This window comes from Colius striatus, chromosome 6 (assembly GCF_028858725.1).
Source record: "Colius striatus isolate bColStr4 chromosome 6, bColStr4.1.hap1, whole genome shotgun sequence".
Classification (NCBI taxonomy): Eukaryota; Metazoa; Chordata; class Aves; order Coliiformes; family Coliidae; genus Colius; species Colius striatus.
The window spans coordinates 42,980,788-42,993,296 of NC_084764.1; the positions used below are offsets into that span (position 1 = coordinate 42,980,788).

Below are 12,509 nucleotides of genomic sequence, written 5' to 3' on the forward strand. Positions count from 1 at the left end.
CCCAGGCCACCCAGCATGGGAGGGGTATGGGCATAGCAGAGAGCCTGTGAATCACCCTGGACGTGCAGGTAATGTTCCCAGCTACATCAGATAACGCTCTGTACAGTGCTGTGTTCACCAGTAACCTGTAATGCACAACACTGGAGTTAAAAATCATCCTTCCCAAACCGAGAAGGCAATAACGGAGAGCAATTAAAGTGAATGTGCTTCCATCAAGCACAAGGGAGTTTTTGCCCATTACCTTCAGTGGGAACATACTTTTCGTTATGCTGTTGACCTGCCCATATCGTAATTGCAGCAGTCTTTGTTATTTAGTTATGAAACTCTCCTCCATCTAATCTAAACATAATGTATGCAGTTTCAGAGGTTTCTTAAACTGCAAACTCCTACTCAGCTGTTTTTCTGACTGGCAATCATGGCTCTGCTGTGCCTTTATATTGGCACCTACCTTGTTGTTTTTCCTGTCATTTTTACTGTCATTGGTTATATTTGTCATTGTTTATGTTCTCATGTCCTTCTTTCCCATGATGAACTGCTGGTGAGATCACTGTGGGCCTGACTGTATTGCAAGATCGAGACATTCAGCAGCTCCTAGTTTCCTCAGGCTCACTGGAAACAGTCATTTTCAACAGACTGCCTAAGAACTGAGAGAAAAATACATCAGGGATAATAACTAGGCAAATATATTTTAAGCAATAAATGTAAATGGGAAGGGAAGTTTCATGTGAGAAGTTAAGCAGATACAGCTATAACCATTTCCTTTAATATGCTGAGACGTTAGTGTTGTGTTTAATTTTCAAGTGGTGTTTAGTTGTCAGGAATTGGAAACTAATGCAGTTGTTAGTAGCAAACCACTTTCTCAAGCCACTTCCTAATTTGGAACGTTCTAGATGTTCAAGAAGATGCTTGTCTCCCAATTCTTCAGGTTCATCTTACGTTCAGGCGAGTAATTTCAGAAGACACATTCACTAGCTAACACCCATCTCCTCTTGCAGCTGTACACTGCACAACATTTATAATTAAGCCTCTTAGGAAGTTAGCTGCATGGCCCATGATTAACTTCCCTTAATTCTTCATCGTTAAAGCTCAGTGCAGAGATCACTGGAGTCGTCATCCCACCTTTCCATCCTGAGCTGCAGACCAGCATGTAAGCTGGGATGCACTGAGATATCATCCCAGCACAGAAAGTAACTATTGGTGCCTTTATCACAGTCTAACAGGCTACACAGGCTTACCCAGAGAAAGCATTCTCTCAGCAGATGAGCTAGATAAAGCGATTGATCACAGGCTGTTGACACACAGCTCAGCATCTATGATTAAGTCACTAGGGAAGCTGGGCTGGGGTGCTGTAACAAAGGTCGGATCCAATTTACACACAGCTTTCAGCAAATCTTAAAGTACTGTCTGAATAAAGTCAGTGAAGTTACAGCCACTTCTGACTTGCTGCACGCTACAAATTTGTCTGACACTGCTAAGGAAAAAAGAGCAGAAGCCACAGTGTTTATTAAACATGGCAACTGGATATCTTTTCATTGCTTTATGCCCATGACTCTTTCCATTTCTTCTTCTCAGACCCAAGCTTTGTGAAGGAGAGGTGTCTGTGTCGGAAGTGCTGTAAGGAATGGTACGTTGAGACTATTACCAAGCTTGTAGTAAGGACTGGTATTCCCTGTTCTGCAAGATGGGGAGAGAGCACAACCAAGAAACACAAACGGATCCTTGGATTTTGGTTCTTGAAACAACCTTGGCTCAGCAAAGCTACACAACAATTACAGTACAGAACAGTTGACTGCTTCTCTCTTTGTGTGGCAATAAATTATGGAGTAAGACAAAACGAGCCTTCAGTACCTGCCCTGATATCCTTTTATTTGTGAAGAAAAACACCACAAAATAGGCTGGAATGTCAGAAAATGCTCTCGGTTTGATTTCAGTTGTTAAAAAGAATTATATTTTGGAACCTCACAGTCCAAACTGGGAGCTTGACCCCCCAAAATACCCCAAAAAACATTTTAAAAGTGTTCATCCAGCAATATTCCGTTTGTTTTGAGGGCTCTGGGTAGGATTTTACACTTCCATTCATTTCCTCCTTGCTCAGCGACGGCATTATTCGCAACTCCCATCGTTCTGAAGCGTGGGCATCGCGTTCAAGTAGTAAAACGTAGGGGAAGACTTTGTGAGGTGAAAAAGGCCGAGGAGACCTAGAGAGAGGATTTGTTCTTTGATCCAGCAGATAAGAGGCCAGACTTGCACACATGCTGAGCCCTTGGCTTCTGCTGGAGATCTGTACACTCAGCATCTACCAGACCTGGAGTAACTGGGAAGCCTGGCCAGCAGCCAAACACAAGGCAGTTTTATTTGAAGCAGTCTGTGCTTTTTATTTTGCAATCGTTTCCTCTATCCATATATTATTGTTTCAAATCCTGAGCAGTTGTGTCAGGCACACACGCTGCTCCTTGTTGGGGTGAGGGCACTGGTTGTGGTGCTGAATTGTGGTGGGGAAAGTTTCACATGATGCAGGAGACATTCACAACTGGTGTCAAAGTAACTGCGAGTCAGATCAGTGGCGCAGGGAGAAGGGCACTCTCTGTTTGGACAGGGTAAACATGGGCTCTGGTGTGAGAAATACACGTCAGAGAAAGATAAACCTTTAAGGAGAAACTCTTTCAGTGCTGAGGTGAGGGAGCCCTGGCCCAGGCTGCCCAGGGAGGGTGTGGAGGCTCCTTCCATGGAGGTCTTCAAGACCCACCTGGACACGTTCTTGTGTGACCTGATCTAGGTGGGAGCTGCTTTGACAGGGGGTTGGACTGGATGATCTCTAAAGGTCCCTTCCAACCCCTACGGTTCTCTGACTCTGTGATTATGTGAAAGTCAGATGATGCCAGCTCTTAACAGATCTATTTCTGCAAATGGTGTGATTGCTCAGCTGCATCTCAGCTTTGGCACAAAAGGGGACTGTTCCTTTGGGTGCAGGGTTGGCGGCACGTCCCTCTGGGGAGGCTGAGCTCCCCGGCCACATCACCTCAGGGGCAGTGCCTCTCCCGCCCGGCTGAGGGCACGCCAGGCCCCTCGTTTCAGGGCGGCGGTTTATTACACCCGCTATTGAATCCTCAACCAAGGTGTGAAGCCTGCGTGGCAGCGGGCCGCGTGCCCGGGTCGGTGTGCGACGGCGACGGCCCCGCCACCCGTTAGCGCCCGTCGCGCCCTCAGCGCGGCTCGGCTCGGCTCGGCGGGGCTCCCGCGCGCAGCTGCGTGCGTTAACGGACGCTCCGCGGCCGCCATCACCGCACCCCCGCAACCGCCGCCCCGAGGCCGAGCAAAATGGCGGCAAGCTCGAGCGCGGCCGGCGGCAGCACGCTCGCCCGGCCCACTCGCGCATGGACCAATGGAATGAATGGGCTATAAATAGCGGCCAATGGAGCGGCGGGTCGTGCTATATAAAAGAGGCGCGGCGGTTGCGCCGGCGCTGCACTCCGGTTCGAGCGGCAGCGGGCGCTGAGTGGGTGCGGAGGCCGTTGCTTTGGCTGGGGAGCCCTCGGTAAGTCCCGGGGCAGCTGAGCCGTCCGGCACCTTTCCCAAAACCACTTTAAGTTGGGTTTTTTTTCCCCTCGCCCCTCCCGTGTGGGGTGGAGCCCACCTGGATGAGGAAGGGGAGCGGGGCTGCGGGTGCGGCGAGGGGCTGCGGGGGCAGGGGCTGCTGCGGGGCGGGGGGAGGCGGCACGGAGGACCGGCGCGGCGCAGATGCTCCCCGGGCTGGCCCCCGGCTGCAGCGGGACTCGCTCTAAAACCAGATTAACCCGGTATTTAGCAGGGTAGTTACATATGCTCGCCCCAGCCCGGTCCCCCGAGGGAGCCAGCTGTTGTATAATGGCTCCTTGGATGCTTCCCCACCCCTCCGCTCCCAAGGCGGGGAGCAGCCGAGGCTCCGCGGGTGCGGGGGACGCCGGGCGCCAGCGCTCCTCGGGACGCGGCGGGTCCCTTCCCCCCGCCCCTGTCGTCCGGCACCTGCGGGAGCCGCCGCGGCTGCCCGCCGAGGGCACCGTCACCTGCCGCCCGTGCTCTCGGCGGGGCCGAGCCCTCTCCCTAGCCGCGGGGCGGCCCGGCCGCTCTCCCCGGCGCTGCCCCGGCCCCTCGGGGCGACCTTGGGCGCATCCCTGCCCCGGGTGGAGCCCCGCGGGAGCGGGGAGAGCCCCTGCCCTTGCGGCGGGGATCCTTAGGGACGGGGCAAGGCTGGCGGAGGTGAAGAACTTTTCTTTCTTCCTTCCTGGGTCTTGTGGAAGGTCGTGTAGCGGCAGAGGTGGAACAGCAGCCCAAGGTGACCTTCCGTGGGTGCCTGGCTCTCCCCCGGGCGATTCGGAGGCCTGCCAAGCCCCTAGTGATAGGCTTCCCCTCTTTCTCCCCTAGTGACTGCGGTAGGGTCAGACATGCCCTTCTCAAACAGCCACAACCTCCTGAAGACCAAGTACTCTGCTGACGATGAGTTCCCCGACCTGAGCGTTCACAACAATCACATGGCCAAGGTGCTGACCCAGGACCTGTACAAGAAGTTGAGGGATAAACAGACTTCCAGTGGATTTACCCTGGATGATGTCATCCAGACTGGGGTTGACAACCCAGGTAACGGCCGGGGACCGTTAGATCTGCATCATGATCTGTTCTCCCTCCTTACTGGAAGTGCTTCTTGACAACGGCACCCAAAGCTCTTGAGCTGCTAAGAGGCAAATCTCATAAAGCACTGAGAGACAGCCCTAAACACATGGCTGTGTTAAAAGAGGCCTTGTTCTATCAAGCCACGTTCCTTGCTGTGATCTGACGTCTCAATTCCCAGACACTTCAATTATGTAACTGCTCTGCTAAATACTTTAAATCTGGAGAAAAAAAAACCCCTACCCTGGAAAAAAAAAACCCCTCAAATGCATTCTAATTATAATCCAACCAGGGGAAAAAAAAAGATGTTGGTTTATCTGGCTGTTCTGGTCTATTATTCCAAACTGGTTATGTGATATTCTCTAGCACTTCTATGAAAAAAGGGGGAGCAGATGTGTTTTCATGTTAACATTACAGTATTTATTTTTACTCTAGCAATATCAAAATGGCCCAACTAAATAATCAGAGGCTGCCTCCCGATGAGGAGTACCCGGACCTGAGCACCCACAACAACCACATGGCCAAAGTTCTAACCCTGGATTTATACAAGAAACTGAGAGACAGAGTCACGCCCAGTGGCTTCACCCTGGATGATGTCATTCAGACTGGGGTTGATAATCCTGGTAAAATGCATTGAGACTGTTCTGTGTGAGCCAGCTGAAGTAACTGGTGCTTTTGAATACGGTGACTTAAAGCTAATCCCGTGGAGGTGGTGTTTATGAGCAGGCTACAGAAATGCAGTTCTGCCTGTAGCAGAAGGAAGGAAAAGAGAAGCATGCTTGCTTACAGCAAAGCATGATTGCATAGAAAGTTCTAGCTGGTGGTGGTGGTCTAAAATAGCTGGTGAAATCGGACGTGCTGTGTAAGTTGGTCCTAAACCAAGCTTGACAAATGAGCGTGGTTTAATAGTAACAGCTGTGGGTTTCCATAGCACTGCATTTGACTGGCTGGATGAAGTGTAAAATGTAAGGTCTCTCCAAATGCCTTTGTGTAAGAATGCATTGCTAAGTGACTAGACCTGCCACTAAAGAACTTGCCTGGTTAGTGCTGCGTTGGAGTACAGCCAAACATCACCCAAACTTAGGTCTTCTGACTTTATTACCACTCCAGGCCATCCCTTCATCATGACAGTAGGATGTGTAGCTGGTGATGAAGAATCCTATGAAGTGTTTAAGGAACTCTTTGATCCAGTGATTGAAGACAGACACGGTGGCTACAAACCAAGCGATGAGCACAAGACCGACCTGAACGCCGATAACCTGCAGGTATAGACTTTAGATTGATTACTGCAACCTACAGCTCTGAGGAGTGGGGGAAGTTGTTGGCAGCTGCCAAAACCGATTGCTCAAGCTCTGCCCTCTTGCTTTCACCCAGCACAGACCCACAGGCTGTGTCTCCAGTGCAATTGGACTTGGAGCTTGCTGCTGTAGGATGGCAGTGGCTGGGTAGAAGCAGGCACCTGGCGTGCAGCAGGAACTTGCAGCGTAGGTTGTGCCAAACACGTTCAACGTGTGTTTCCATGAAGTGTGGGCTGTAGCAGTCAAGCTAAAGAACACTGTCCTAGCAGTCAAGGACTGTCACAAGACTTTTCTGCTATCTGATCTTGGATCTTATATGTCACCTGGTGATCTCATACTGTAGAATAGACATTGGCCAGGAGGTTTTCAGCCCATTTTATGTGTTACTGTAGACTCTAGGAATTCCTAATGCAATGTTGGCTAGAAGTCATGAGACTTGGGGTGAGAGTAGTGAATAATTCTCATTTGCAAGTGTAAGGGTTTGCCTCATGTTGAGACCTCTAAATTTGCAGATCCAAAGAGGTAACAGAAGTTCAGACTGTAGTCTGGATGGACATAAACTGATGATCTGCTGGTATCTACCACTACTTAGTAGCTGTAGGCTTAGCCTCAAAACAAGGGTTGTGCTACAGATTGAGCTAATGCTGATGAAAATAGTCCTGAAGACAGACACTGGCTTACAGGCCAAGTAGGCAATGTTTCAGGTGTCAGGTGCACACTGAAATGCATGAGAGCTATGTGTTTTCAGGGTTGTTGCCTTGTCAACAGGATTGTACTCACTGGTTTCCTAATCTTCCAGGGAGGTGATGACCTGGATCCCAATTACGTGCTAAGCTCCCGTGTCAGAACTGGTAGAAGCATCCGTGGATTCTGTCTTCCCCCACACTGTAGTCGAGGAGAGAGACGGGCTATCGAGAAGCTCTCTGTCGAAGGTAAAGGCAGACCTGAGTGCACCAGGGAAACCACTTCCATCCTTTGCACAAGAAGGGTTCTGGCAACTGGCAAAAGCAGCCTCCCTTAAGACTCTGAACGTGGAGCCTGCCCTGAGAAAGGCTCATTACAGCTGCCTCAGCATTGCAGCTTGTAGCTGAGAGCAAGGGCACACATTCAAGGGAAATTGGACTCTCTTAAATTGACCTTTAATGATCTTGAAAGCTCTTTGTGTATGTGGAAAGAGGTTGGTTTGTCATAGCTCAAACCTGAAGTGTAAGAGGTATGTAGCAACTTCAGGGCTTGAGTCATGGTTGCAGTATTTTGTGGCTGCTTTTAATTGACTTTCATTAGTGTACAGCTTGCTTAGAGGTGTAGCCTCACTCCACATGTGCAGTTGACTAGACTAAGCCCTGGTTTTCAGTGGAACTCCTCAGTTTGGTGGTTTTTTTTCTATTGCCTCCCAACTTTATTAAGTGAGAGGAAAGGATACACTCAAGGTGCTGTTCAGGAGACAGTGTAGTTGTTCCAAAACCTCTCAAGGGCAGGCTCACAGTCCTTGGCTAGAATAATACTGTTTGTTATAGTCATGACCTTGATTCTCCTTGGAAGAAGGCACTCCACAGCTACAGCTAAAACAGCAGCAATGGTTCTATACTGCATGTAGCCAAACAAAGGCTGCTTGTATAAGCCTACAGAGAAATCATCTGATACTGCCTTTAAGTTCTGTTAGTGCCACAAAGGCATTGCCACTGCAGATGAAAGCAAGGGAGAAACCAAACCCAGCAGATAAGAAAGACATTGCCACACTGTGTGTGGTCTCTGAAGTGCTGTCTGGCATCTTTGATCCCATCCTAAAAGTGACTCTTTCTTTCAGCCTTGGGTAGTCTGGAGGGCGATCTCAAGGGGAAGTACTATGCTCTGAGGAACATGACTGATGCAGAGCAGCAGCAGCTGATTGATGATCACTTCTTGTTTGACAAGCCAGTTTCTCCTCTTCTGTTGGCATCTGGGATGGCAAGAGATTGGCCTGATGCCAGGGGTATCTGGTGAGTATGCTTGGAAGGGAAGAATCACACACAGTCCCTGCAAAAGTCTTGTAGTTCTGCTTGTGCCTTGTGCTCTTGGGCAGAGTGTCAGCTTCTGAACTCATGGAATCTAATGGGAAACTTTTGTGCTGCCCTCTGGGGAAGTTGCATCTAACCAGCAGAATTTGGCATCGCACTGGGCTGGTAGGAACAAGCCAATTCAGCCAGTCTTTTACCAGAGTCCCCCAGAGCACAGGCTAGTGAAGCAGCAGACAATAATTGAAGTAGCTTATGAAGTACTACATTCAGCTCTTGTCCAGCAGCATAACTTGCAGCAAGCTGTAGCATTGGCTTAACACAGACTTGATGCTGGATGCATAGCTGCTCCTTTCTGCAAGCAGAACTGATGAGACAAACTCTGATGCTTGGGCTAGTGTGGCCTTACCTGTTCCAGTGATCAGATTTCCCCCCTTGCCCCCAGAGACACAGTGACATGAGCTGACTGTTGCAGAGGTGTGGAATGGAAGGATTCTGCCTGTCTGATGTAGGTCACCTACATAAAACTCTGCATCTTGGAAGCTTCTGCAGTGTAATTAACTTGTTCTCTTGTAAGCCAAGGGCTAGGTTTTTATCAGCTGGAATATGCCAATCTTATGACTGTAGCTGCTTCAGTACAAGCCAGAGGAAGGATGCTTTGTTTCTGTAGGTCACCTTTAAGATTGCATCATCTACCTGCAGATTGCCAGTGCTAGATAGCAATGTCATCTGAGCATGACTAATCTGCAGGCTTGAAGTGTAAAGTCTGTGTTGCCTGCATAAATAACTTTCCTCAAGTACTAGTTAATTTTTGATCCTAATCAAGCTGAGAAATTATCAGCGTGATAAATACTGATGATAGTACTTGCTGCCTGCTGCAAGCTGGGACAAGAAGGACCCACTGGTATTCAGAAGCTTTTATATCATCTCTGAAGAGCCCTGATCTGAAATAAATACTGGAAACCCCACTTATTTCTCTGGTAAGGTAGGAAGTGCAGTTTGACAAAGTCTGACTGAATTCTGATGAAAGGCTTTGTTGCACACTTGTCAGTGCTGGTGTGCACATGACTGTACAGGGCTGTTTCAAAGCCTGTGCTGATCACCCTTCTGCAACTTCTGCTGAACAGGTGAAACCTCCTAAATCTGTACAGTTGGACCCCAAGTGAGGAATGACTGGACTTTAGAATCTGGTACTGTGAGACTGGCTAATGTCATGTTATCAGTCATACTGATCTGCTTACATAAAGGCCAATTCAACCTACCTCTTAAAGAGCAGGGTAGAAACTACTGGCTTAACTCCAAGTCCTGCATGGACCAAGGAAGTGAGACTAATTTCTGTTGAAGAAGCAATTAAAACAAGCCTCTTGGAATAAAAGCTGCTATGAGAAGGAATCTGGCACCATTGCAGTTATCCTGGGAATGTCAGGTGGGACAGACAAGTTGTTTGCCTTGTCTCCTAGGCACAATGACAACAAGACCTTCCTTGTCTGGATCAATGAGGAGGATCACCTTAGAGTTATTTCCATGCAGAAAGGTGGCAACATGAAGGAAGTGTTTACTCGCTTCTGTACTGGACTAACACAGGTAAATGAATATTGTCTGAGCTGTAGGTTGAAGTGGTACCTGTTTTGCTGGTTAGAGCTGAGAATGCAAACTTTGAGGCCCCCTCCTGAGTACTGCATGGTGGTGCTTTGGGTCTCTGGGAGTACCCTGGTGAGGGCCAGAGCTCTCAAACTCCTGTATTGGCAAAGCATTGTGGCTATGAAATCTAGAGTATGTCCTTTGATATGGCCCCCTTATCCAAAGTGTGCTTAAAGGATTTCTACATGGTTCTATAGATCAAGCATTGGAGATAGCCAGGGTGGGAGAAGAAATTGCGTGAATGTGGATGGGCAAAGCTGGACTGAAGCTTCTGGGCAATGCTTTTCTCGGCTTCCAGTCTTGACATGAACTTGAGGCTTGCCAGCCCCTTCCCTAATCCTAACAGGCATGCTAGGTTGACCTGTACTAAATCAAGCTTCCCAACACACTGTGACTTCAGATTTCATAGTGTAGCTTAAACTTAGCCTGTATCACTGCTTAGGAGCAAGGTGAAGGCCTTAAAAGCCCCTTGTTGGTGGCCCTTTTTTGCAGATAGAAGGGGGCTTATGTGACTGACTTAAATAGTAGTTCTGTTGTGCGTGTTGCTATGAAACTGAAGCAGTAAATGAGCACTAATGGATGACCTACATCCTCCAGGCCCAGAACAATCTCTAAACATCCATTCTCTCTCTTTATAGATAGAAACTCTCTTCAAGTCCAAAAACTACGAGTTCATGTGGAACCCACATTTGGGCTACATCCTGACCTGCCCATCCAACCTTGGAACAGGGCTCCGTGCGGGTGTGCACATCAAGCTGCCCAACCTTGGGAAACATGAGAAGTTTGGAGAGGTCCTCAAGAGGCTTCGGCTGCAGAAGCGAGGCACAGGTGAGTGTCCTAGTCAGGCTGCCCTAAGGCACTACAGCCAGAGCCATGCTTTGATTCACTGCTTCTCAGCCCATGCAAAAGGTACCCTTGTAAAGCACATGGAGAGAACCAAGCCTTAAAATCATCTTGGGGTTGGGAATGCCAGTGCTCTGCTTACACCTTACCTAGATAGCCAGCTACAGTATGTCCTATGTGGTGTTCTGAGCAGCAGAGAAAGGTAGACCTGGTAGCAGCAGGGATGGGAATCCTGGTTTAACTTCTGGCTAGGAAATAGCTACAGCAGATACTTGTGACCACAGGTTAGATTGGGTTAAAGAGGTGACCCAGTGGCATGCTCAGTGGCTCATGCTTTAGCTCCCTGTGTGCAGGATGAGGTAGCTTGTAGGGAACACAGTAGGTCAATTCTCACCTCAGCCTACTGAGGGAAGAAAGGTAGGCTTGTGGGCAGTGTACTGACTAAATGTCTTTCTCCAGGTGGTGTGGATACAGCTGCTGTTGGAGGAGTGTTTGATGTCTCCAATGCTGATCGTCTCGGCTTCTCTGAGGTAGAGCTGGTGCAGATGGTGGTGGATGGGGTGAAGCTCCTCATTGAGATGGAGAAACGCCTTGAAAAAGGCCAGTCCATTGATGACCTCATACCAGCTCAGAAATAAAGCACTTTGTTCTCATGCTTCCTAACTTATTGGATGAATAAAATGTCACTCCAATTCAAACCCTTGGGGTCAGAGCCCACTTAGTTACACTGTAGAGAAGTCTTCCATCCATCTGTGTTAGAGTTTATTTTTTTGATGGTTGAGATGTTGCTGAAAGTTAAATAAACTGTTGTTTTGGCCTGATATGTCTTAGATGTGTTAATTGAATGTCTTTGGGATTTAAGTGACTAGGTTAGTTCTAGATGGGCTGGCTTTGTGTGCTAGCACATCTCGGCTGTGCTGCTGCACTGTACTCCCAGTGTGACTAAAGCAGAAGTAAACCTTCCATTGCATTGTAGTTGCTGTAAACGTTGAGGACTAGTGTTCAAGGTGAGTCACTGCAAACATGCCCTGCCTCCAAGGGACTTGTGCATCTGCCCCTGACAACTGTGGCCTGTCATTATCCCGGCTGCAGCCAGCCAGGCTCACCCCTTTAAGGGAGGGGAGATGGATGTGGGTGTAAGTGGCTGCTGTTTTCAGATAGGTCCTCTGAGGCTGCATGGAAAGGCTCTGAGGTCAGACTTTAGCCCATAATGATACTGGTACCAAGCTAGTTTGTGGGGAGATCCCATCTTTAGAGAGATCACATCTTTAGAGATGTGCAGAGAGTTGATGTAAACACCTTATTCTTTTGGGGGTAAAGAATGAGGTGAAAGATTAAGGGAGCCCAGCTCAGGTAGGGAAGAGGGGAGAGCTGTAGGCTGTAGTTGCAACACCAAGTTAGTGTGGTTTCAGCAGTTGTCCCATGAACCTAAACACAAGCAGGATAGTCAATTAAAGCATGCTAAATGGTTTTCTTTCCAAACTGGGTCAGATTTGCAAGCTAAGGGTGTTCTCTGGGTGAGAGCTTACACTGTTGTATCGAGTAGGTCTGTTCTCCAGAGTGACTGGTCAGTGTAGGTGTGTGCTTGCTCACACAAGTGTCATGTTACTGACCCTCAAGAGCAATGTTCTCAGAAATATTGACTGCTGAGAGCATGGGACCCCTACTAACAGCAGCTTCCTGCAGCTCATGCGACCTGGGAAGCAGAGAGCACTGCTGAGACCTGCCTTTTGTCAGGGGAACGTGATGAAAGGTTGATGCACAGCTTCACAACGTGCAGCTTTATATAGGTTTGCGTGGATAACTGGAGCTGTCTTTTGTAGAGGCTGTGATATTTCTGAGGCTGTGATTGCAGGCTGTCACTCACATGCTAAGTGATGACTCCACTTGGGGTAAGCTGATTAAATTTTGGTGAGAGAAAAGCTGAGTGAACATCTCAGATGAGGGGGTTTCTTTAATATGTGATTCAAATTTGTGTGGGGGAGAAGAGATCACATGTAAGAGTTTTGTTCTGTGCTGGCTGATGTTCCTGTACTGGAGTCAGCCAGCACAGAGATTTTTCTGTACAAGGCTGTGAGAGCAGAGAAGG

General features: G+C 48.6%; 1 protein-coding gene across 3 annotated transcripts; it reads left to right on the forward strand.

Annotated features, from left to right (window-relative positions):
* The first annotated feature begins 3,473 nt into the window (after positions 1 to 3,473).
* On the forward strand, positions 3,474 to 11,241 carry CKB (creatine kinase B). 3 transcript variants are annotated; one of them, XM_061997771.1, is made up of 8 exons: positions 3,474 to 3,535; positions 4,402 to 4,614; positions 5,755 to 5,909; positions 6,742 to 6,874; positions 7,750 to 7,921; positions 9,397 to 9,520; positions 10,216 to 10,405; positions 10,880 to 11,241. In XM_061997771.1, the coding sequence occupies exons 2-8, from the start codon at positions 4,422 to 4,424 to the stop codon at positions 11,056 to 11,058; spliced, it is 1,146 nt and encodes a 381-aa protein (XP_061853755.1). In that variant the 5' UTR covers positions 3,474 to 3,535; positions 4,402 to 4,421; the 3' UTR covers positions 11,059 to 11,241. The 3 variants fall into 3 exon arrangements, with proteins under 3 accessions (XP_061853755.1, XP_061853756.1, XP_061853757.1); XM_061997772.1 differs by lacking the exon at positions 4,402 to 4,614 and adding an exon at positions 5,080 to 5,267; XM_061997773.1 differs by lacking the exon at positions 3,474 to 3,535 and adding an exon at positions 5,080 to 5,267 and having other exon boundaries at positions 4,531 to 4,614.
* The last annotated feature ends 1,268 nt before the right edge of the window (positions 11,242 to 12,509 follow it).